Source organism: Malus sylvestris, chromosome 11 (genome assembly GCF_916048215.2).
Source record: "Malus sylvestris chromosome 11, drMalSylv7.2, whole genome shotgun sequence".
NCBI classification, from domain to species: domain Eukaryota; kingdom Viridiplantae; phylum Streptophyta; class Magnoliopsida; order Rosales; family Rosaceae; genus Malus; species Malus sylvestris.
This window is the reverse complement of record NC_062270.1, coordinates 16,109,656-16,136,519: the sequence shown is the minus strand read 5'-3', so window position 1 is coordinate 16,136,519 and position 26,864 is coordinate 16,109,656. Positions and strand designations below refer to the sequence as shown.

The window sequence follows — 26,864 nt, the reverse complement described above, 5'->3', positions numbered from 1 at the left end:
GACGGTGGCTGATCTGATATTTAATTTAACAAAATATATTATTTGAAAAGAAAAAAAAAAAAAAAAAAAACCTTAGTTCTTCTGTTTTCTACTTTCCACCTTTTTTTTTTATATTTTTGTTGGCATTGCCCCGCACAATGGCTTAACCCACATTCTTGCCTAGGCATTACAACCCAGCATGGGCCTGGTGCACCAACCAAAATCTAATATGAAATTTACAGTTCCAAGCCCAGTGGGCCTTTGCTTCAAGTCTGTAATCTAAACACCTACAATACTCTAGTGAATTGGTTTCCCTAAGTTCAATTATATAGGTATGAAAAATTTGTTTGGAAGTGCTTTTAAAATAAATAAAAAAACTCTTTTGGTAAAAATGTTTTTAAAACTAATCATTAGTAAAAATTTTAGTGGATCCTAAAAATGCACCATAAGTGCTTCTTGTAAGAAGTACATTTCAGATGCTTTTTGCAAGAAGCAATTCCAAAAAGCACTTAAAGTATTTTTTTTTTTTGGTAAACACTTAAAGTACTTTTGGAATTTAAAATTAATTTATTCAAAAACGATTTCAATCATTTTAAAACATTTCCAAACGAGCCTGAAATTTAATAAGAGGCTTTTTAATTCGGTATTTTGAATCCCATCCAAGTTTAGTATTAAAGATTAACCAATATATTTTCATAAGGATTAACGAATTTGATCGGTTTACAAGTCTGAAAGTCTCAAATCGACCTTCATGTTTAGTACTCTTCTTAGATTCAATTTTTTTTTTTAAACTAATGAATATCAAATAATTAGTCACATAATTAAATAGTTTCAAAATAGAAAATAACCCTTTACATTTATTTTTGAAATTTTCACATAATTAATGAAGAATTCTGCATATGGCGCTTTACTTACGCAAAGCTTTACTTATGAAAAACAATCATGTCTATACACCCTAATTCAGATTCAATCTCCACTAAATCCCTCTCTCCTAACGAAAATAATTTTCATTAATGAATGGTGGTGTTGTATGTGGGAATAATGGTCAATTAATCGAGTGATCTTAAAGGTGATTTAACTGGAATGAGGATCCTCTCCAATCCTCTTTGTGAGGATAAGAAGATCCTAGGAATCAACTCATCTTGGCTGTTCATCGTACTTTGTGCGGCCAATTTTCGTTAAGTACTGTTTGAGTTTAATTTTAAATAAAAAATTCAAAATAATTTCTGACTATAAGATAACTAATGAACTGATAGGATAAACCAATCCCTAGGATCCTCACAACAAGGATCCGGATAGGATAATGTTCCATTGATAATTGGGACCCTAATTCAATAGGTGATTATCTCTGTGAAAGCTTTTGTTCATGTTTTAAATTGATGAAGCCATAACATCATTAAGTTGATGTCTCTCCAAATGTGTCAAACTCAAGAGCCACAGACAGAAACCAATAAAACAGCAACCGTTAAAATTAACGGCGATACACGATTCCACAACAAACAGAACAAAAGGAAGGTCTATGATTGAGAGACTTGACAATAACACGTTCTTTCATAATTCTACTTATGCCGACGGCAAACCACCTAATACAGCTCACTCTCCTTGTGAGTGTGAATCACAAGGTCCGAAGTTGGGTACGATACACAAGTCAGCACATAACCCTCCTTCATTTGGTTGTCATCGAGGAATGAACCATCGGACTGATCCACTGAACCCGACGCCAGCTTCCCTGCACAGGTAGAGCATGCCCCAGCCCTGCAAGAATATGGCAGTTCAACTCCAGCATTCTCAGCTGCATCTAAGATGTAGCAATCATCCGCCGCCTCAAACTCATTCTCCACACCATCTGGCCCAATCAGCTTCACCTTGTATACCTCCATTGATGCCCGGAAGTTTGAGGATGCTTTCAAGCCAAAGGACTTGGAGATATTCTTCACAGATCCAAGGGGAGAAGATAGCTTCACAATTGAACTGGTGAACTGCTTCTGGGGCGCATGTCTGAACATGCATTGGGTGGGAACTTGAACGGTTGCCATGGCTGACATGCTTAGCCCTGAATTCATACACCAACGGAGAAGAGGATTAGTAAAAGCTAAAGCACAGTGAATCAACATAAACATCATCATTAACAATTATGACAAGTAAAATTGAGTTAACGACAATATCAAATGAGGGATACAGCATTTAAGAACCAAATTATAACAAGAAGGAATTCACACAATATCGACTAACAACCAAGTAAATGCATATATACAAGATGAAACAAATTAAACCATTCAAACACCTAATCAGCCGCAGCCCTCAACACCTATACCACTACCCATAGCTTGGATGCGTTACAGATTAGCATTATACAGCACTATCCACTCTTGAATTTCAGACTGTCACTCCAACAACCCCGACTGAGCAAGATGGGTGATACTTGCAGTCAACAGCAAGGCAATTAATGTCCGGGGCACTATGAGAAGGAGCAAGCGCTCTATGTTCTGCACCCGAGGCCCCGTTTTGGTTTACTAGCATACATAGGTTGTTGCTTTAAATCTCAAACAACTATATTAATTCTAAAACTAGACGTTGTACGAAAGTATGCATCCACTATTCAAACCAAAGCACTAAAAATTGGCACCCTTCTCACAAGAGCTCGTATGATATAAAGAAATCGTCAACTTCGTGATCATAACACATGCATAATGCACTCATACGAACTCATGAAACAAATTTTAATTCGTCAACCTTATGATTTGCTGGAAGTGATATTATTTCAACATCTAGTTAACAAAAGGAGTTATGAGACAGACATAAAACTCAATGCAAGCCATCATTGACCATTTTTTAACATCCACAACATGAATTCCGAAACCGAAATTTTCTCACCAAATTCGACCCGGAACACAAATCAAATCATATAATTTCCAAATTGCAGCTCAGGCTGTTCTAGAATCTAATTCTCAGTTCAAAACATACACCCTGATGATTACAAATTATATTCTAAAAATCCAAAACAAAAGATACTAAAAAGAAAAAGAAACGAACTTTGATTTAAGAAAAAAAAAAGGGTGCTTGAACCCTTGCGGCTTTCAACTTTTCATTACCCTGTCTTTAGTTTTCAATCAATTATTCATCTCAAAACCAAAACCCCAAAATTTTTAAACCCCAAAAACAAAACCCAAATTGAAAAGAACAATTACCAATTAACAAGTACACTAATATAAGATCAAATCTCAAATACCAAAGAATCCAATACGACATGCAAATACAAACATGTAGAGAGAGAGCAAGAGAGAGGGAGCTTACGGGTGAGAGGGAGGGTTCGGTGAGGAGAGATGAGAGGGTTGATGAAGACACTCAGGTGGGCGGGGATGTTTTTGATTCGGCGGAGTCGTCATAGTTTATGAGGGCTATTTATATAGACAGAGTCCTAGAGAGGATGTGAATTGTGAAATCCGGGACTCGAAAGGAATGGCCTTTGGCATATTCGGAAAGCCATCAAGGCCGCCAGCCAAAAGGCCCAAGTACACACTTCTCTCTTTCTTTATTCATTTGCCCCCAAACAAAACTTGATTGTCACTTTGTCCCATATATAGTTAGTAAAATAGAGTATGGGTGTAATATGTAACAAATATGTATATGTTATAAAAGCAAGTGAATATCCACTGAAAAAGCAATATGAATGCTTATTGATTCGAGAGATGATTAAAGTTTACTTCACTTAGATGACTTTTGGTTCTCATAATGTACTAAAATAACCTATATGATGGGTTTGTTAGGTCCTAACTTTTGTCTATAAAAAATTGAAGAATAAAAGAAAGAAATGAGGTGAGAAACATATGGAAGAAAGGAAAGGAAGAGAGAAAAGAAATAAGAGATAGAAAGATAGGAAAGAATGAAGAGAGATGCAAAAGAAAACAACTAGTGAGGCAGGCTAGAGGGAAGAGAGAAAATAGCCAAAGCTATTTTGTGCTCCTATTATTTCAGATAATGAAAAAAAGTACTACTACTGCTCTAAGGACGTAGGCACAATTGTTGAACCTCATAAATATGGTGTGTTATTTACTATATTCCACTGCACACGTACCCTTAATTTTACAACACATTATCAGCACGAGAAGCTCTTATGTTAGTGGAAATCACATTGTCATAAATCTTATGGAGCACTACCTACTTCTCACCTCTGTCAGCTGGAATCTCACATATAAGAAAATCATCCTCATACCTTTGTACGACTAATTTTCTAAAAGCAAGTATATATCTTATTGTATGACTGGATATCATTATTTGCATAACCAAAAAAGGTACAGATTGATCACCCTTATTATGAATGTAATATCTTTGTTATTATTAATTTTGTTATTAATATGATTGATGCGGATAAATGGTACTTATGGTCATAAAGTATATGGAAGATAGCCCTTGTGGTAAAAAAAAAAAATTAGATTTAAAACCCTGTGATGTATTCCGTTGGCAAATTTAGTCCAAAAATAATGTTTCTTTCCGTTAAAGCACGAGGTGGCATTGTCCCCAATCCTCCGTGTCGAGAGATGATTAAAGTTTACTTCACTTAGATGACTTTTGGTTCTCATAATGTACTAAAATAACCTATATGATGGGTTTGTTAGGTCCTAACTTTTGTCTATAAAAAATTGAAGAATAAAAGAAAGAAGTGAGGTGAGAAACATATGGAAGAAAGGAAAGGAAGAGAGAAAAGAAATAAGAGATGGAAAGATAGGAAAGAATGAAGAGAGATGCAAAAGAAAACAACTAGTGAGGCAGGCTAGAGGGAAGAGAGAAAATAGCCAAAGCTATTTTGTGCTCCTATTATTTCAGATAATGAAAAAAAGTACTACTACTGCTCTAAGGACGTAGGCACAATTGTTGAACCTCATAAATATGGTGTGTTATTTACTATATTCCACTGCACACGTACCCTTAATTTTACAACACATTATCAGCACGAGAAGCTCTTATGTTAGTGGAAATCACATTGTCATAAATCTTATGGAGCACTACCTACTTCTCACCTCTGTCAGCTGGAATCTCACATATAAGAAAATCATCCTCATACCTTTGTACGACTAATTTTCTAAAAGCAAGTATATATCTTATTGTATGACTGGATATCATTATTTGCATAACCAAAAAAGGTACAGATTGATCACCCTTATTATGAATGTAATATCTTTGTTATTATTAATTTTGTTATTAATATGATTGGTGCGGATAAATGGTACTTATGGTCATAAAGTATATGGAAGATAGCCCTTGTGGTAAAAAAAAATAATTAGATTTAAAACCCTGTGATGTATTCCGTTGGCAAATTTAGTCCAAAAATAATGTTTCTTTCCGTTAAAGCACGAGGTGGCACTGTCCCCAATCCTCCGTGTCAATCTCATGTTTACTTAAAGCCCAAGAGTAGGATTCTCTCCCCTCTTTTTTTCCCCTCCCTTCCCTCCCTTTCTGTTTGAACGGTCAAGGTTAAGTCACATCAACATCTTATATTAATTTTTTATAGCAAGAGAAAGACAAAGTAAGAGAATGTGAGATGAGGGGATGGAAGGAAATGAAAAGAGGAGGGGAGAGAATCCTAACAGTTTATGTTGTTTGTTTTTGTTTTTGTACGTCTCACTCTTTCTCTTTCCCCTCGCTACTCTTTTGTTTTTGTTTTTGATTTCTTCACCGCCCATGCCTCTCGATTCACAATTGCCATAGTTCTTCAGTATTTATTTCAAAATTTCAAGTAATCTAATTTGTTCATCCCTCAAAGTCATGATTTTTCAATGATAAAATTCACAAAATCTTAATTTTCCCAACACTGGATTCTAGGTCCTTGTTGGTTTCTTGAAATTTCCATATAATCCCATCTGGGTTTTGTTTAAATTGATTAAAAACCCCAACTTTGTGTGAAATTTGGTGTGAATTTATGGGTTTCTCCCAAAAATGGTGCTGCGAATCTAGAACACTCCATTATGTTATAGACCATGTTTATGGTGCATTCGTGCACAAAACAAAGTGGAGCCCTCAATTTTTTTTCAAGAGGGTGGGGCGGCACAAAGCTTGAGCTGCTTGAGAGGATGATAAAGCAGCTTTTCCCGTAAACAATTGGTCTGAATTGGCTTCTTGCTGTGATCTAACCCACTTGGAAAACAATTTGGGAAATTGTGAGAGCAAGACGAATTTTCTCCAAGAATGGCAACAACCCAACAAAGAATAAGGAAGCACAACTCTTCCTCCTCCTCAAAGCTAAATTCTTTTTCTTCTTCTAAATTTCAGTATAATCAACAAAATAAAATCCTCCAGAATAAAAATGGTAGGTGAATTGGAATAAACAATATTTATTGCTATTAAAATATTGCTTTTCACAACACCATGTAAAAGTACGAGTTTACCTATGCATTTAATGGACATTTAATGAAAAAGTATGGACTAAATTAATGGACTACATCATATGAGTTTAAATTCGAATTTTTTTACCACATGGGCTATCTTCTGAATATCTTATGACCATAGGGACCATTTTGGACTATTATAGTATGAATGGTATGGATTGATCACCCTTACCTTTCCTATATTTAATATATATGTATGAATGGCGTTGAATTATCGCCCTTCTTATAGTAACAATTATTATCTTTAAGGTTTGATGTTTATGCGAATACTGCTAAATTAAAGCCATTGTCACAATCTTTACTTATTCAAAAGCAATTGGTTTAAAGTAGTAGAAATTACCGCCCTTTAATTTAATTTATTTATTGTACTAAATTTGTTATGATGAGTATATACAAGACCTGAAATTCCTTTGATCAAATTAGAACCTGAAGTTCATTGATCCTCATCATATAAAAAGATTGGGCCTGAAGTTCCATCATATAAAAAGATTGGCCTTGAAGTTTCTTGATTCTCATCATATAAAATCATTGGATGCAAAGTTTCCGTAAACTTAAAATTTGAAGTTTTTGAACTAATTGAGAGAGCAGTGCTTCCTCAACCTAATTGAAAGGATGACTATAAGCATCTCAGTCCACAAACTATTAAATAAGGACCATAAGTTTTTTAATTTATGTAAATAAGGACCATAAGCTTCTTAATCCATGTACAGATTAAGTATGTGCATGAATTCCAAAATTAGGAACCTAAAAGTTCTAATAATGTTGATATCGAGGATAAATTTCGAATACATATGTATAGAGTTTTGACCTAAAGTTCAAAATATAAATAATGTTAAGTATTTGAAGTTCTAACACTTTGTATAGACATGTGTTTTTATGGTACGAGTTAATTATCACAAGAGCCGTCATACCTAAATTTCTTCCTTTTGGGAATAAGAAAATGGTGAACTTAGCAAAACTCGATGTGGTTACCATCGACATCTTAGGCAAGAAATACTTTCCTGGATTCATGATGCTCGAGAATTCATGTGGAAGTATATGATATTAGAAAACATCTTTGCTTAAAAACTCATTGAATCATATTCATGGAAACAGAAGTTTCCATCGTTTCTTATATCTAACAATTTGAACTAGAAGTTTCAGGCATGTATTGAAAGCATATATAAAACCAGAAAGAAATCAACTGGAGAAGTCTGTCACCCTCTCTCTCTCTTCTCCCCGTTCTTTCTCCCTCTTTTTCTTCCTTAACTTTCATAGGATCCCTATCTTCCTTCCCTTTCATGGGATCCCTACACCACCAGCAAACCTTAACTTACTTCAAATTGTATGTTGCAAATTCTTGGCGACTTATAGCAGTGTGCTCCAACAATGTGTGCAGGGGAAGGGATCGGATTTGGGATTCTTTATTTGAGCTTTGGAAGATTGGGGTTATGCATGATTTGGAATTTGTGGTAGGCAATGAAACATGGATACTGATAAGGTGACAAGATATGACACAACACTGCGATACATAAAATCTAAAAAAACTAGGATTCAATACGTTATAGATATGACAATAAAAATATGTACATGAAAACATCCATGTTCAAGTTTATTTTCTTGTTTCAATTAGAGGCAAGCTCTTTGTATTCATCAGCTTTCAACAAAATCTTTGTTTCCTATTAATTTTCTCCTCTTAATTTCTCATTTGAAATTGTAATAGTATCCTAATAGCAGAATACTTGTATCTGTTGATTATTTGGGAGTATTCGACGAGTATCGTATCTGTGTTTCATAGGTAGTAGGCAGTGGCGAAGCCAAGAATTGTCGAGGGGAGGGGCGAAATTTAAAAGAGAAAGGTTCCAAACTAAATGTAGACAACGAAATTATTCTATATAGTAGACAATATTAAATTTGTTCATATATTTATCAAGACAAACAAGTTACAATTGTTGCCAATGAGACTTTATGTCATAAATTTGCTACTCATTGACAACTTTAAGTGAAGGGGGCATTGCAGTGATGCCTATCTCTTTGATCATAATACTATATAACCTCATTTGGTCTAGAGGACTGAATTTACATGTTTGTCCATTCAAATCCAATCCTAGAATCTAAATGAAGCCTATATTTGATACAAGCAACTCTAGTGTGATATGCCATATGCGAAAACAGTGAACCTTATTAAATTTTTCTTTCAAGATAAAAAATTGCAACTTTAACCAATAGCTGATGCGTCAACCCCCTTCATCACACCCTGACCCGGAATGTCCACTTGGACTCCGAATTGAGCTGTGCTAGCCGACACCTAGAGGGTGACTAAGCCATAAAGTGTAGTTGTCACAGCCCGTCCCGGGATTTTTATATCGGGAGCGTGAAATGACGATACTACCCTTGACGTTGCTAAGGTTTGTGTGTGTAACGTTATTTGGTTTAAATTATTATAAGTTTTGGGGATTAAAAAATTTGGTTTTGGAATTATGTGGTTAGGGAATTGGATGGATGGTGTGGATTAGAGTGGACCACACCTCACACTCCCTGCTCTCTCTCTCCCTTCCCGTAGCTCTCTCTCTCTTCTCCCTCACGATCCCCTGCTATCTCCCTCACCATATACGTACGGACGAAGAACAAACCACCCAAAACACTGTGGATCGAAGCAACTAAGGTAAGATTCTTCATCCTCTTGATGTTCTGAGTTGATTGGTACTAGTTTTAGGAAGGGAAACCTTCGAAATAACGTGAACCCGAACCCCCCATTTTTGGTCACTATTCATGCACACGTGAAATGTTGTGTTTCAGGAAATTCTAAGCTTATAGTGAGCTTAGTGAGGTCCCAAGGAAGCTCGGAGTGCTTCGTTTGAAGGATTTGGACGTCGGGATCACGACGGTTGAGTTTGGCCGGTTTTGCTTGGATTTTTCTGGTGAGATTTAGTTGTTTTTGGAGCTTAAAAATAGTGTATCGCGATTCTACATGTTTGGGGCTTCATTTTGGTATAAAATACGAAGAAAACGGTTGAGAAACGAAGGAGAACAAGAAGTTTTAAAACTCGCCGGAATCCGGCCACCGGAAAAACCAGTCCGGTGTCTGGCTGGGGAAGATGACGTGCGTGGGGGCGCGTTCGACACCAAAAAATTAATCTAAAAATTTCTCGACGTCCGTGACGTCGAGAAGGTTGATGTGGTATATTCATATACCCAATTTGAGCATCGTATGAGAAGTTATTTCGAATTGTTGGTTATGTGTTTAAATTAACGTTTTTATAGTTGTTTCGCATATAGGTGACACTTATCCCAAGGACGAGCGCATCCAGGGACGTCACGGGGGTTACGACCCATCGACTTATCAGTGAGTGGGCAGTTTTGTTTTCGTATTACCTATATACAACTGTTTTTCCCAGAAAATGCGTTTATATGAAAATTATGATTTAAATTGCCATGCATGCAAATGTTGAGATATTTAGTTTGATAATTGATGCATATATATGTTAATTGACGCGGTGGACGCACAGGTGAGTTTTTATATTATTCAGATGAGTTATTTTATGAGAATTGCATTGAAAGCTCATAACCTGCACCCTAGGTGTTAGTGCTTATATTATTATTCACCACACCGCACACTTGTCTTGGATCCAAGTAGGTGGATGTCGTACAGACCATGTGAGGGTTCCGACATGCTAGTTGTATAGATCACTAGATGTGATTCCGACTAGTGGGTGACCTTAGTTATGCGCGCTGATGATTGATGAGAGAAGCACTAGAGCGTATTTATACACCTTTCATCGTACAGACTACTATACGTAGTTCCGAGTGATGTGCAGTGTAGTGCCGTACAGGTCACAGTTGGTGACTCCGGCAGGGCCGTATAGGTCACTGTGGTAACTCCGGCTGAGTGGGATGTTGAGCTTTAGAATCAGCCATACAGGACCATTGTAGGGTCTCCGGTTGATTTATTATTTCACCTGATTGATATTGATGCATTTCTGATTATATTTGGTATGGCGTGGCATATTATTTCTGAGATGTTATGTTGATGGATATGAGCTGAGTTTTGATGATATGTCTATATATGTTTATATACTATTTTTCTGGGAAAGTATACAGGTTTTACGGTGAGGGGTTAGAAATGTTTTAAATAAAATGTTTCGGAAAATCTTTGATTTTATTGACCCACTCATCTTTGTTTTGCGCCCCTCCAGGTTCTAGTTAGCGGTTGGTGGCTCTTTAGGTCTTTTTCGGCATTCTGACAGACGTTCTGCATGTAGGACTCACCTGCGGGTGATGTATTTTATTTTGGTCCTACTTGATTGCACTTAAACCTATGCTCTGAGTTTATGTGTTTACCTTATAACTCATCCTTTTATTATAGTAGGTGGTTCTACTAGAGATTGGTTTGAATTCCTTCATTTTCTGTTATATCTTGCTTCCGTGTCGCACTTTTGGTTACGTCACGCTCATGTGACGGCCAGCACGCCTTGATCCTCTGGGTCGAGGTGTGTCAGTAGTGATGTGGAAAATGTGAATAAATTTAAACCTAAAATTGCCTAAATATAAGAGTGCGTTTGTGAGTGGGAATGAACCCATTTCACATGTGATGTCAGAGCATAAGTAAAGTACAGTAAAATTAGAATAAGACTTATACAATTGGGAGTAGTCTCTGATATCAACGTTTGCTAGATATCCTCATCGACACGAACATTGTCACTAAAACATGGAGGGGTGAAAAACAAGGGTGAGTGGGCCTAAAAATAAAGTCTTATAAAAACCTTTTTGAAAACATTATAACCCTTTGCCGTAAAACAAATATAGTTTCCAAAATATACATATTACGTATAATATGAAAATATTACTGTAACTTGTAATATCTCAAGAATACAATATGTCACAAAATTCATACATAAATACATGACCGTAATCACATAATCTCGCATAAGGAAACATATAATATCGAGTGCTCATCGACATATGCTGACACACAAGTTCATGCAGAGATATTCTGACATGAACATGACTGGGTGTAATAATGATATATGCTATAGTACTACAATCACGTGAAGATTGGCGATATGCGCAGCATATACGAGTCCTAATTGCCTATAACAATCTAAGACTGGACAGACACCTACAATGGATCCAAAGTGAGCGTACGGTGCGATGTGCACATACACGTGAAAGACTGGCCTTGACCTGGCCGAGTACTAACACTGATGCAGCAAACAATGAGCAGATAACATAAATATAGTATGCCACAATGATTCGATAATTCTAGTCAACATAACATTCATCATAGCCGTAAATTTAATTAAGGCATCCCATAATAGTATGTATACCTGTGCATCCCGCAGGATTCGGAATAATTTCGTAAATTCCGTCATTTTGCTAATTCTTATAAATATTAGTCTAATCTAGGCATGCGTAGGAAATTCTTTTTTCAATATATAAATGGAAACGAAATAAATATATACTATTTACAAGCAAAGACCCACTCATAGTTACTTGATGTCACATCCATTCAAGCTAGAAAGTTGGAGTCTCCAATAGTAATTGCACCTAAGCATAATATTGGGACCCATTAGTAAACTCCACTAAGACAATTAAATTTGGAAAAAGGAAGTGCAGATTTGGAATCAGGGTGTCGAAATACGCTAAGGAAGATCTCTGACAAATTTTATAAAAAGTCAACGGTCAACCATAAAAAGTCAACTGAGACACCTCGGCGGTCAACTATGTTAAACTTTAGAATTTCACTAAATAAATGTTAAAAACGGAATCGGGGCATCAAAATTAGCTTAGGAGGGTTTCTGATAGTAATTGCACCTAAGCATAATATTGGGACCCATTAGTAAACTTTACTAAGACAATTAAATTTGGGAAAAGGGAGTGCGAATTTGGAATTAGGGCGTTGAAATATGCTAAGGAAGATCCCTGGCAAATTTTGTAAAAAGTCAACGGTCAATCCTAAAAAGTCAATCGAGACACCTTGGCGGTCAATTACGTTAAACTTTAGAATTTCACTAAATGAATGTTAAAAACGGAATCGGGCGTCGAAATTAGCTTAGGAGGGTTTCCGAGAAAATTTCATAAAAGTCAACATAACAAATATTTCAAGGGAATATTCCAAAGAATATTCCAAGGAAATATTCCCTCCAATTTCATAAATGAATGTGGGCTTGGGCTGAATCGGGGGTTTAGATCCGGATTCGGGTTGGATTTTTTTTTTTTGGTTGGGTTGGGTTGAGCCGATCGTAGGAAAACTCACCGGAAACTGGGTTTTTGGCAAGAAATCTAGGCAATTTTCAAAGCTTTGTAACTTCTTCGTTTTTTAACCAAATTCAACCTATAATATATCAAAACAAAGCTAGAAACGTGTAGAATACAATTATATGTATTTGGTAGTCCAATGGTGGCTAGAATTAGCCTGAATCTTGCCTGAAAGGCGACTGGTCTGTCGAAAACTGGGTAATTGGCCGAAAAACTGGACAAACTTTTAATGTCCATAACTTTGTCAATACGTAACGAAATTGAGTGATTCAAAAACGAAACTCATACCTTGGGATGAGACAAACAGATTGGTACCCTCCTCGATGACTAACTCACCATGATTTGGTCAAAAAATACCTTGAAAGCCTCGAAGGTAGCTGGAAACTGGGTGAACTTTAAACATTCATAACTTCTTCAATACTCAATGAAATCGAGTGATTCAAAAACGAAAATCATACTTCTCGATGAGACGAAGAGAATGGTACCTTCTCGATGACTATCTCATCCTGATTTGGCCCAAAAATAGCCTGAAGGGTCGTGGCTTGACTTAGGTTTCGATCCTGATGATTTGGAAGGAAGTTGGAGGAAAGGTTGGGTGTTATGGGTTCGTGAGGATGAGATGAAGCTTGTGGTGCTCTTGGTTTGGGCGGTGGTGATGGTGGTGCTTCAGTCTCGGCGATGGTGGTTATATAGAGAGAGGAGAGTGCTAGAGTGAGAGAGACATGAGAGAATAGAGAGGAGAGAGTACTGGTTTGTGGTGGAAGAGAGGAAACGTGGCAAGGAGAGAGTGGGGTTGGGATGTGTGGGCCTCACGTGTGACAACCCATCTCAAATCTTACATTTTTACAAAATTTAAAAGTGTGATTTTACGAAAATGCCTTTAGAGGTAAGGGTCTTGACATCCGTTGACCAACGTATAGTGAGGTATATGAATTAATACTTAGCGTTTTCTTGAGGTACTCGACGTTACAGAATTATAAAATCGAGAAGTACTTTTTTTTTTGTCACTATTTATATATTTGATACATTTTTATAATGATATACTTTGTTTATCATTTAATGATTTTAAAAATAGTTGAAGAAGAAGAGGAAGAAAAAGGGGGGACGGGAGAGAGAATAGAGGGAAGGATTGCTGCCCAATCAAAGGAGAGGAAGAGAGAAGACTACCCAATCAGAATCAGAAGCGAGGAGGGAAAGGAGGGAGAGTGGAGAGCGGGGGGAAAAGGGGGAAACGGGTTCCTAACCCGTGACCCGTGTACACCCAGTCCAATTCTCCATATTTTCCGGTGGTTTTCCACCGGATTTCTCATGAATTTGGACCAAGAAACCATTCCCAATGATCCCCTAGTCCTTTCCTCTTCCATTCCCAATCAAATTTTATAGGATTTGAGCTTGAATTCGAGTAGAATGAAATTGTGGGTTCCGAGGGTGCCATGACAAAATTCGACGATCGAGAAGGTAATCCAGCAAATTTCTACCACCACTAGACTCCCCTAGAACCTAGGAACAAAGCCCAATCAGTGGTGGAGGCATCGGAACATGTTTGGCGGTCGAATCGAAGCACACCCAATTCTAGGGTTCCGAAGGGTTGTGATGAAATTGAAGCCTTTCCAGGCCAAATTGGCCTTGGTCTTAGGTATGAAAGTTGTTCTACTCATTGAGATCTTCAAATCTATAAATTTTGGTAATTTTTAGAGATAGTTGATTTTTCCGGCGAGTCGAGGTGGCCAACCGCCACCCGTGGCGGCACGTGGCTAGAGGGCCGCCAATGCTATTTTTAGGCTATATTTGATGCCTTGAATTCAGTTTTGAGAATTTAATGACGTAGATTGATCGTTAGAACCAAAATTCTCTAAGATACGTTAATAGGCCATTATATGAATCGACGATCCGACCGTTGGATCGTCATCAAACTTTAATAAGTTATTATTCATAATATTTGAGGAATATAGGAACTTACGGATTGGGAATCCGACATACGGATCTTTCAAATTGGATTTGTAAGTTCGTAAAATAAAATGTTAACCGCCACTTGGTTTTGGCAATTGGCAGAGATCCGACCGTTGGATCATTCCGAAACTTTAGTATGTTATTCCATAATGTGGATCCTTGGAAGTTACGGATCAGAGATCTAATTTGTAGATCTTCCGGACCGAATTACGTTGATTCATGTGCGATGTAAGTTATGTATTGTATCAACGAGAATTCCGAGATATGGTTTGATAATTGGTCACAGGTGCCGATCGTTTGTGACGCCTTGATGTTTGTGCTAGGAAGTTGTAATGCGAACTCCAGGTGAGTGGATCTTTCCTTGCTTATGATATTTTTCATGATTGATAATTCTATAAAGCTTTTAAATAAAACTGAGAAATTTATGCTATGACATATATATATAGGTTATAAAATACTATGAGATGGTTGAGCTTAGATTTCATCGTGATATATCCATATGCGTATTACTATAAATGATTATTGCGAACTACGAATGGCTTGATCCCTGTTTAGGGTACGTAGGCAGTCTAACGAGACGTTAGATGCAGCCATATAAGAAATGAGATTATATAATCGAGACAATAGCCTTGTTTAAGGAATTGAGCAATGTGAGGGATATTGGTGAAAAATGTGTGTTTTAACTTTATGTTTTGGTGATTAATAGTTAGTGAAGGAAAAATTTTGTCCTAGCTAAGAACATGTGAGAATATTTGAATACATATGCAAACTATTAACACATTAAAGTAGGCATGCATTAAAAAACAATTCATAAAACCCATGACTTTCAAAGCCTAGTATATGGTGAACCAATAAACTCTTTAACAACATTAAAGAGAAGGAAAGATTTAGAGTTTCTTTTCCCTTGAAGCTCATCCTTGATTACACAAGGGATTCACCCAAGTGGAGGGCCTTCAAGTCACCTCCTTGCTCCTTGGATCTTCCTTGTGATTTTCCTCCTTTTTGTGCTCCTTTGCTTCTTTGAGGATTTGAGGATTTGTTCTCCAAAACATCAAAAGCTTGATGTCTCTAAGTCTCTTCACCAAGGATGTGATGTGAAGATGAAAATGGATGACTTAGGGAAGAAGAGATTGCTAGCTATTCCTTCCCTAGGTGGCCGGCCTCTTTAGAGAAAATGAGAGAAAATTGTTTCACCTCATTTCACCAAGAAAAACCCTTAATGAAAATAAAGCTATAAAGTTGAATTTATACTTCATCACATGTGAGTGGCAAACTTGTAATTAATCCAAATTTGACACTTCTCACCCTAATGGCCGGCCATATCAAATTGATTGGGCTAATTGCCCATTTTGTTTTAGTTGTCATACAACTTAAACATAATGGGCCTTGTGGACCAAAACGATTTTGGGCCCCGAAACCCAAAACCAACATATAAGCCCAATACGAACATTTCGTATAATTAATTAACTAATTAATTAACCTTGACCATTCTTCAATTAAACCATTTAATTACTTATCCATTTCATTTAATTTCTTCACCAACATCCTTACTTGGTGTACGATCCATTATGTTCCATTTAGTAAGGTAGTGGGCGATTGTTACTCTTAACGATCGATTGTGAATTGAAACCACATTTCAATTCTCCCTTAAAATTAGTGTTTGCTAATATTTAGGGCTTCCACAAACCATGAGTGACACCTAGCAGCATATCATGGTTACCCAAGCTAAGTAGAAGTGGTTGGAGAACCTATCCAGTTACAACTACAATGCAATACTGTCCTTCTCTAATACAATACTCTTAACCACATTGTTTTAGGTGATAGTTTGTTTCATGTCTACTATCCAATGTGATATTTATCTATATGATTCAATTGAATATGATTTGGAACAAACTTCCTAAGTCATATTCATATGCTTTGGCCAAAGACTCTCAAATCATATCTTAGAGTATTCTCCTTCCACCATGGAAGGTTAGAGATTCCTTGTTGTGCATTCATATGCCTACATGACTAGGTAGCTTGACCACAACAATGCCGTGGACACTCCAATGGAATGCCTTTGACATGATCAAAGATCAAGGACCTAACCATTAGACATCTATGATGCCTCAGGTCAAAGGACTACTTTGCATATTGCAACTTTCGAGTTCTTACATGACATGTATGTTCGAACTCTCTTTTGATCGTTGTTCAGTGTACTCGATCACTCTTTCGAGCACCTATGTGTTGCCTTAGTGTCCAACACTAAATGACATGAGACTAGTCATACTCACGCTTGAGTCGACATAACACATACTAACCTTAGCGGATTGTCAATGCCCAATTGGCAATCCTATGGCTAGGAACGTTTTAGGAATGAACATAAGAGAAAGATCTCGATAATCTAACCTACTTAAATCACTTATCTCTTAGATTAAATACATTCCTTGGATTCCCTTATTGCTTAAACACATGATACAATAAATAGTGATTAACAATAAGCTTTGCCCTTCATTAAACATATAAAAGTTTAATACAATAAGTATTCCAAAAGCTATTACATCAAATGAGTGGCTTTGTGGGCATACTTCCAACAGTTAGTACACCGTATTATATAATTGGAAATACTATGAAATGTTTTTATTTTATATTTCATATTCCTTGCACATAATTATTGCGAACGCTCTGAAGTGCAAAGGTGAACGCAGGAGGAACAGGTAAGTTTAGGTAAGTTCATGTAAGTATACAGTAATAGTTGAATTAATAGGGTTATGATATGACTATATTTATGTTTAAAACAACTCCGACACTGTTGTACATGTTGCAATAGTAGGAAACTCCGGCATCGTCGTACAAGTTGCTTATGAGTCGTACATGTTGTATTAGATGCATTCAAAGCTCATAAACCCCGTGGCCAGGGCACAGTCCTTCACGTAATGTTCACCTCCCGCACCATACGCTCACCTTGAATTCAAGGTAGGTGCACATGCCTATCGTACAGACCACTATAGGTGGTTCTGACTCATACGTGACTCTTCACATGATCGTAGCACTTGAGCGTATTCATTTACACCCAGTCCTGTCGTACAAACCACTACTGTGGTTCCGACTCGTGTGCAGGCGTAGTGTGGCATAGGTCACTAGAGGCGACTCCAGTTTATGTGCTAGCAATGATTAATAAAATATGAGTATAGTCGTACAGGTCACTGAGGTAACTCCGACTTATATGCTAGCCACGATTGATGAGATACGTGATCAGTATGTGATGAACTAGCATATGTAATGAATAAGGGACGAGCTAGCATATGTGATGAGCTAGCATATGTAACGAATAAGAGATGAGCTAGCATATGTGATGAGTATGTGATGAGCTAGCATATGTAATGAATAAGAAACGAGCTAGCATATGTGATGAGCTAGCATATGTAACGAATAAGAGATAAGCTAGCATATGTGATGAGTATGTGACGAGCTAGCATATGTAAGGAATAAGAGACGAGCTAACATATGTGATGAGTATGTGATGAACTAGCATATGTAACGAATAAGAGATGAGCTAGCATATGTGATGATTATGTGATGACCTAGCATATGTAACGAATAAGAGATGAGCTAGCATATGTGATGAGCTAGCATATGTAACGAATAAGAGATGAGCTAGCATATGTGATGAGTATGTGATGAGCTAGCATATGTAATGAATAAGAGACGAGCTAACATATGTGATAGATATGTAATGAGCTAGCATATGTAATGAATACGTGACGAGCTAGCATATGTAATGAATATGTTATGAACTAGCATATGTGATGAGATATGGGTAAGTTGTACAGGTCACCCTAGGTGACTCCGACTTGCGTACTAGTATGAGTTATTAAATTATTTGATATTATTGATGAAATGTTGTGTTGTGGTATATTATGAATTTTCTAGGAACTATACAAGTGTTGTAGTGAGGGGTTATAATGTTTTGCATGATTTCTATTAAAATTTTACGTACAGGGCCACTCACCCTTGTCTTGTCTTCACCCTCTAGGTTTTATTAGATGAACTTTCTTATCGTCGAAGATTCGTGGCGATTCTTAGTATTGGAGATTATTTCGAGGGTACGATTCTTAATTCACTCTTATGTACTTGCTTATGCTCTAACGTCAAGTGTGAAGTGGATTCATTCCCGCTCATCGGTGCACTCTGGTATTTAGGCACTCTTAGGTTTACATTTATTCACAATCTTCCACATCATCATATTTTATGGCTTCGTTACCTTCCAGGTATTGGTCAGCACAACTCGATTCGGAGTCCTAGTGGATATTCCGGGTCGGGGTTTGTCACCACGGGCCAAATATAAATGAATAAATATTCAAAATATCCAAACAGAAAATGTTAAAATAATAATATAATAATATAATACTTTCAATATATATATATATATATATATATAATATAAAATAGTAATTTTTTACGAAAGTATTTCTCAGATTCGAGTTCCGTGAAATCTTCATCGTACCTCCAATTTCGATTCTGCTTGCGCCTACGCGTTCGTATTGTTGAGTACTTTGGGGGTACGGTAACGTAATAACTCATACGCCTCACGAGCTAACAGTCAACGAAAGTCAATAATCTTGCATTTAGGGCATTTTCGTTGATTCATGCTTTTAAAAATTATAAAATCGTAAAATTAGGGACGGGTTATCACACTTCAAGCATCAAATTTTAATAAAATTTGAACTCTTTCGAATAATGGTAGCTAAATTTTGCTTAAAAATCTACGATTTTAAGGACCAATCTGACTCCCACAGTGAAATTAGCAACAAAAACGAAGGATTTGGTGAAAGGCTATTCTAAATCAAAGATCAAATTGCAATAAAAATCATGTAAAAATATGCATCAAGATTCAATTCTTTAAATTCCAAGCAGGAACAAACATATCCACTTATTCATCAATAATCAATCATTCATATCAATAATTAATATGTATATTACGCTGTAATTCTTATAAAGAATGTCAATTAAGCAAATTTTTATGTTAAGTTATGAATTAATAATGTAAATTAAAAAAAAAGGCGGAAGGCACGTCGGTGTGGTGGGAAGTAGGGAAGTGAATGTGTGAGAGTTAATGGGGATAAGTGGTCACCATCTGTATGTTTTTTTTTTTTTTAATGCCCAAACGACGCCGTTAGGCATCTATTATTTTTGTTTTTCCAAGGCAAAGAATGCGTCTTCTTCGTGGGATTGCTTATAATAAAACATAGCCGTTGCACAGATATACAGCCTGCAGCAGCCATGGCTTCACCTTGCAGGTTTTCCGACGACACCAAAGGGCTGGACCATCATTTCTGGGGTTGATTTTAAGCGAGTGGAGGGGCGGCCACCCCTCCCAGACCTTTGTAGCTTTGCCACTGGTAGTAGGGAGTTATATTAAAGGAAAACCAAGAAAATGACTTCAAAATTTTGAATTTTAACTAAAATGTCATCTTATAATTTTATTTAATGATAAGGACAAATGAAAGAAAAGGAAAACAAACCTTCCAAAAGTGTGCAAGGCGCACACCAACTCGTGTTCGGTTTCAAAATTAGTATCCTGTCCAGTTTCAGTAATAATCAGTGTAAGATATAATCAGTATTCAGTTTAAGCAATAGTGATAATATCAGTGTTCAATTTAAGAAATAGTCAATGTTCACAGAAATAGTGAGGGAGAGGTGAGACAGTGTGATCGCGCCTAAGTTTTTTATTCCTTTTTTTATTTTTTTAATATATTAAACTTGTGTCCTCTTCGTTAAAACTTAAGTTATTTTCATTATTATTTTTTCAATAAATAAAATTATTTAATAAAATTTGGTTAATAAAATGTTTGGAGAATTCTTTTTCATTAAAACTTCTTTATTGATACCAGGAAATTTGTTGATTTTGAAGTCGACGAGTACAGGAAATTTGTTGATAATGAAGATGACTAGTACAACAAAAATGATAGATAAGGCACCTAATAATAATCCACTGAAGACTGAAACCCAGTTTTCATCAATAAAGGTTTTAAATGAAAATTTTAAGTGAATTTATCCAAGAATAACATTAATTTATGATACCAGATATTTTAACATACACAATACCAGATATTTTGAAGAATAAAAAATAAAGAATTGAAATAAATTAGTATTTAGAATAAATTCAAATTAAGAATTATATGTCTCTTTTCTCATTTTATACATTTACAGTTAATTTACATAAAAAGTTTTCAAACACTATAATACTTTGTTTTTTTGTTTGCTAAAAGCACTTTACAATGATAATTTATCAAACACTTTACTCCTTTATTGCATAGTTTTATTCTCATAACACAGTATAATCAGTTTTTTTTTTTTTAAAGCACAACAATAACAGACTAGCCATAAGAATTATATCAAGAGCATGCTGATAATGTGTTGTAAATAAAATATGGAGCATGAGAGAATAGAGAGACGAGAGAGAAAGTGAAGGAGATTTGAGTGTCATTTCCTTCTTATTAGAGTGCTTGTTTATAGGCTTAGGATAATATAGGGATGTGATATCCACATACCTATTTTTACTTCTCACACACCCTTCTAATTTTTGACCGTCGGATTTGATGAATTGAGGAAGATCAACGGATATAAATTAACAAAGAGTGTGTGAGAAGTAAAAAAGAGTATGTGGATAGCACACCTTATGTATAAAAAGTCCTAACTAATTATACATTACATAATCTCTCAGAAAGTAAATTACCGTGATGAAGTCACAACTGATATCTTTTTATAAAAAATAATTATATATTGCATAGTGACCTAAAATTAAACAACGCACTATTATATTAGTTGTAGACTAATTGGTCTCTATTTGATTATTATTCTATTAAAATGGGAACATAAAGTCTGACAAGTAATGAATGTGGTTTTTTTATACATTTCAAATTCGGACCAAGATTGTCTGTCCTTCTAATTTCTTTCCATGCCCTTTCACTTTATCAACCATTCACTCTATACCAAATTGGTTTTAAGGTTCCAGATTTCACAACCTCACCAACAACACTAAGTTTCTTTAATGCCCAATTTTTCTGCCTTTCCCGCTGCCTTTCCTTCCCACTCCAATTTTCCTGCCGTAGAATTTTTTGTAAAATTTTGAATCTGCAGTTTCTGGTGCTTCAGTCCAGGCGTTTAATTTTGAATCTGCAGATTTTGGTGCTGCAAAAGAGTGGGATTTAGGAAGAAGCAGATGGGCTTGTCACCTTGGTCTTTCGCATGTTTCCATTTCCCTTATTACTCTGCAGCCTCTGAGTAAGAAGTACTTATGCTTCTGCTTTTCTTATTGCATCAATTGCTCTGCGTTCTCCTCTGTGCTTTCTCTTTCTTTCAGAACACAACACAGCAATTGGAAAGTCTTCGCTGCTCTTGCCAAAATTCAATGCTCTCTCTCTCCAATGTTTCTCTCCCTCTCCTCCTCACATGTGGTTCCATAAAAGCACCAACATCTTCACAATCTTGGTCCATTTTACGGCAGGAAAATTGGAGTGGGAGGGAAAGGCAGCGGGAAAGGCAGAAAAATTGGGCATTAAAGAAACTTGCGTCTTGTTGGTGACGTGGCGAAATCTTTAGCCTTAAATTAACTTGGTATGGAATGAAAGGTTGATAAAGTGGGAGGGCATGGAAGGGGATGGAAACTAGGAGGGCAGACAATCTTGGTCCCTCCAAGTCTCCCTTCTCTCAGTTCCCAATTCCATTTGCAAATTACGAGAAACTAAAAAAATGGCTTTGGAGGTTGTTGGTGGAGCTTTTCTCTCGGCTTTATTTCAGGAGGTATTTCGTAAGATGGCTTCTCGGGAGGTCATGGACTACATGCAGGGAAAGAAGCAGACACAAAATGATGCTGAGGAGAAGCAAATTATCAACTCCGACGTGAAGGAGTGGCTCGATGAGCTTAATGATGCGGTCTACGATGCTGAGGAACTGTTGAGTGACATCAAAACAGAAGTACTAAAGCGCAAGTTGGAAGCTGATCAATCTGGAAGTAGCATCAGTAAGGTACAACAACTTTTCTCTGATTCCTTTCTTTCTTTTGACGAAGGAATAGAGCCCAAGATAGAGGAAATTTTTGAGAGACTGGATTTTATTGCACAGGAAAAAGATGTCCTCGATTTGAAAATAGGTGTCGCCCATAGAACAAAGATGAGATTACTTGCAACTTCTTTGGTGGAAGATTCAAGTGTGTATGGAAGAGAAGAGGACAAGGAGAGGATCACTAAACTTTTGTTATCCGATGATGTGATCGACGATAGGATAAGTGTCATTCCTATAGTGGGTATGGGCGGGATCGGGAAGACTACCGTTGCTCAGCATGTATACAACGATGTAAGAGTGAAGCAGCATTTTGACCTTCTAGCGTGGGTTTGTGTTTCAGACGAATTTGACATTGTTAGAGTCACACAAGTAATATGTGGCTTCGTCACTTCACGAACTTGTGATATCGCCGACCTAAATCTGCTCAGGTTATACTTAAGGAAGCTTTGACAGGGAAGAAGTTTCTCTTTGTTCTTGACGATGTCTGGAATGAGAACTACATTCACTGGGATATTTTAAGGCATCCCCTTGAATTTGGAGCACATGAAGTAAAATCATTGTCACAACACGTAATGAAAGCGTTGCGTCTGTGATGGGTACTCTTCCAGTTCACCGTTTGATGCAGATATCCGAGGAAGACTGTTGGTGGTTATTTGCAAAGCATGCCTTCCAGTGTCATTAGCGCGCATCCCAATCTTGAAGTTATCGGAAGACAAATTGTTAGAAAGTGTAAAGGACTTCCTTTAGCTGCAAAGTCACTCGGGGGTCTCTTACGCTCTAAATTCAGTACGAAAGAATGGGAAAATGTACTTAAGAGTGACATATGGGAGTTGTCAAATAAGGAAAGTAACATTCTGCCAGCTTTATGGTTGAGCTACATCATGCATGATCTCATCAACGATTTAGCAAAGTTTGTATCCGGAGAATTCTGTTTGAGGTTGGAAGACAATGGCTCATTCGACATTGTAAGGAAGACACGTCATTTTTCATTTTTGATCGGTAGGGATGGTCGTGATTTTGAGAAATTTGAGGCTTTATATAAAGCTAAGTATTTGCACACCTTCCTATCATTACCACAATGGAATCCAACACGTCCGTCATTTCAATTGTTGGACACGGTACTGAATGATCTATTGCCACTGCTACAATGCTTAAGAGTGCTCACTTTATCATACTACACAATTAAGGAGTTGCCTAACTCGTTTAGCAACTTGAAACATCTAAGGTACTTGGACCTATCTTACACTCTACTGGAAAAGTTACCTGAGACATTATGTACTTTGTATAATTTACAAACGCTGTTGGTATCTTATTGTCGAGCTCTCACTCAGTTGCCAGCTAACTTGGGAGCACTAATCAACTTGCGTCATCTTGATATCGAAGGTACAAAGTTAGAAAGGATGCCACCACATATTGGAAAATTGAAAGATCTACGGACATTAAGTGAGTTTGTCTAGACAAACCTACTGGGCATAACATTGTAGAGTTGAAGGAGCTTAAACATTTGTGTGGAAAATTTCGTAAGTTAGGGCTTCATCATATTGACAATGTCACGGATGCATCGGAGGCCAGTATACGGGACAAGAATTGCCTCAGTGAACTAAGTTTGGAATGGGAAGGTGACACTGACAACTCACAAAAAGATAGAGAAGTGCTCGACAGCCTCCAACCCCATACGAACATAAAAATACTCAGTATCCATTTTTATGGAGGTACAAGATTTCCTAGCTGGTTAGGAGATTTTTCTTACTCTAATTTAGTTGGTCTGAAACTTGTCAACTGTGGAAACTGTTGCTTCTTGCCACCACTGGGTCAGCTACCCTCCCTCAGAGATCTTTCTATTGAAGGGTTAAATGGAGTGGTGTCGATAGGTCCTGAGTTTTATGGCTACGGCAGTAGTTGTGGAATCAAGTCATTTAGATGCCTGAAAGTTTTGAAATTCTGCAATATGCAGGAGTTGCAAGAATGGTGTTACATTGGATGTAATGAAGACGATGGAGCTTTCCCCAATCTTTCCCATCTCGGTTTGCTGATTTTCCCCAAGCTAAGCCGAATGTTACCATTAGACTGCTTTCCAAAACTTGAAAAGCTGAAATTGTTTGGAACTAATCTAGAATCCCTTACTGTTTCACAAGAATCTCACTCTTCTAGTCTCCTATTCTTCAATTACTTGGATATATTTTTATGCCCAAATTTTGTTTGTTTCCCCGACGGAGGGTTGCCAGCACCCAACTCGACCGAGATAAAGATCTGTGGGTGTGAGAAATTGAGGTCATTGCCGGAACAGATGCACACCCTTCTCCCATCTCTTCAATTTATGCTCATTAGAGACTGTCCGGAATTGGAATCATTTCCCCAAGGGGGACTTCCTTCACAAGTAAAATCACTTTCCATCTTTTCTTGCAAAAAGCTCATTGCAAACCGTATGCAGTGGGGTCTACGAACGCTCACCTCTCTCAGAAACTTGAAAGTTAGCTTTGAAAACAGTGAAGAACCTGATATGTTTCCTGAGGAGGGGCTGCTGCCCACCACTATCACTTCTGTCGTCGTCTCACGTCTTTCAAATCTGGACGGTAAGGGGTTTAGACATCTCACCTCCCTTGGAAACTTGACAATTGTGGAATGCCCGGAGCTCCGGCGCTTGCCAGAGGAAGGGCTACCTGCTTCTCTTTCTGAGTTGATATTGAAGAAATGTCCTTTGCTACAGCAACGGTGCCAGAGTGAAGGGGAAGATTGGCCCAAGATTGCTCACATTCCTCGCATAGAGATCGATGGGGAACCCATATAAATATCTTAGGGGGTCCGACTTCTTTTGGTGGTAATTATTTACTCTTTATCATATACAATATCTGTAGTCTGTACTTGTAAGTTATAAAAGTATTGATTTTCAAAGTGCTTACTTTTACGGACCTCTCATCTTTTTGGCAATATATCTTGTTTGCATTTCATTTTTATCGTTTTCTTTACTTCTTGTTGTAATGCTAAGTTGGAGAGGGACTGAAACTGAAGAGGGTTTCCTCTTCTACAGTGTTTATCCCTAAAATTTGACCTGTTCATTCAATCGCAATTGGACAGGTTCATTTGATGCCACTTCTCAAAAGTCTGTTTCAAGATTTTCCGTTACTGATGGACAGGTTGCTTCAGCTTTCTTTCTTCCAAACTTCAGTGTTGGGGACTTCTGGATCTGTTGTTGACGATCATGAGGCCGCTGAGCTCCTCAAAGTTTCATATGCTGACTTAGTAGTCCTTCCACAGGGCTGTTCCTCCTTCCCACTGATGTTCTTTTCAATGTTCCAAGATTTTCTCCGCACAGTTCGCTGAGGAGTTTTTCCAGTAGTGTTTTGTTTTTCTACCAAATCAAAAAATGTGACTATGAATGAGTGTGGATGCAAAGGTTTGCCAGGTAATGCTCAATTCAGACATCTTTGCATATAGATTTTTGCATCAAAATTCATTATTCAAATCCGATTACTAATAACTCTACCCACACTCTCTATTCATAGTCTTATACTCTTTGATTAGCATCCATTGTGACAGCAGTTTGCTATTAAAATTTTGACAGACTTCTCCACTCGATTTCTTTCTTGTGGACCAAGTTAGAGCATTTGAATGCACGTATCAGTGATTGAAAGATAATTGCAGATGGTTCTACATCAGGCACCAATTTCTATCTCACTTGCAGCTATGTTCTCTTTTGCTTTTGTTCCGAAATAGTTTTTGCGAACGTAATATGTAATATATTGAACTGATTACAAGATGCCTAGTTTCCTCTCGACTGGTTTACTGTATCTGCTATTGGTTTTCTGTTTTGATAGAATTGGGGCATTCAACCATCATAAGGCTTATGACATAGAATCGAGACATTTCCTACGGCAAGTTCCATGCGCAGATGCTTCTTCAGTTGGAACTTGATCATTGCTTTTGTCTCGGAAACCTCTTAGACTTGAGGGATTCTTGGTGAGCAACAAGGGTAGGAAATTTCCTGCCTTGTGATACAACATCACTGAAGACAGAAATAGCACACGGCGCTGCAGTTCATAACCCCATAAAAGATTCATTACAAACACCGAATCTACAAGCCAACGCAATAATAAAAGAATGTATGCCAAGCATAAATTAAGTCACTAAGCTTGCACCAACAAGCCGACTGCATAATAGCAGCTTCTGATGCCAAAGAGGCGTGGTATTTCTTTGCCAACTTCTTAACCTACTTCTAGTTCTTGTTTAAGCTTTTTCAGCCCTTCAACATCCATATTGTCCAATCCAATC

General features: G+C 37.1%; 4 protein-coding genes across 4 annotated transcripts; 3 read left to right on the top strand and 1 right to left on the bottom strand.

The window, feature by feature from the left end:
* Positions 1-1,321: 1,321 nt before the first annotated feature.
* On the bottom strand, positions 1,322-3,437 carry LOC126591381 (ferredoxin, root R-B1-like). The gene is made up of 2 exons (XM_050257052.1): positions 3,274-3,437; positions 1,322-2,032 (listed from the first exon to the last, which is right to left on the bottom strand). Exon 2 carries the CDS (start codon positions 2,022-2,024, stop codon positions 1,563-1,565), a length of 462 nt encoding a protein of 153 aa, XP_050113009.1. The 5' UTR covers positions 2,025-2,032; positions 3,274-3,437; the 3' UTR covers positions 1,322-1,562.
* Positions 3,438-21,406: 17,969 nt separating this feature from the next.
* On the top strand, positions 21,407-23,373 carry LOC126591399 (putative disease resistance RPP13-like protein 1). The gene has a single exon (XM_050257073.1). The coding sequence runs from the start codon at positions 22,284-22,286 to the stop codon at positions 23,043-23,045; it is 762 nt and encodes a 253-aa protein (XP_050113030.1). The 5' UTR covers positions 21,407-22,283; the 3' UTR covers positions 23,046-23,373.
* Positions 22,405-26,428, top strand: LOC126591400 (putative disease resistance protein At3g14460). Its single transcript, XM_050257074.1, has 4 exons — positions 22,405-22,559; positions 24,550-25,413; positions 25,671-25,998; positions 26,158-26,428. The coding sequence occupies exon 2, from the start codon at positions 24,649-24,651 to the stop codon at positions 25,381-25,383; it is 735 nt and encodes a 244-aa protein (XP_050113031.1). The 5' UTR covers positions 22,405-22,559; positions 24,550-24,648; the 3' UTR covers positions 25,384-25,413; positions 25,671-25,998; positions 26,158-26,428.
* LOC126590271 (putative disease resistance protein At3g14460) lies at positions 23,258-24,628 on the top strand. The gene is made up of 3 exons (XM_050255767.1): positions 23,258-23,978; positions 24,080-24,506; positions 24,550-24,628. Exons 1-3 carry the CDS (start codon positions 23,258-23,260, stop codon positions 24,626-24,628), a joined length of 1,227 nt encoding a protein of 408 aa, XP_050111724.1.
* Positions 26,429-26,864: the final 436 nt, after the last annotated feature.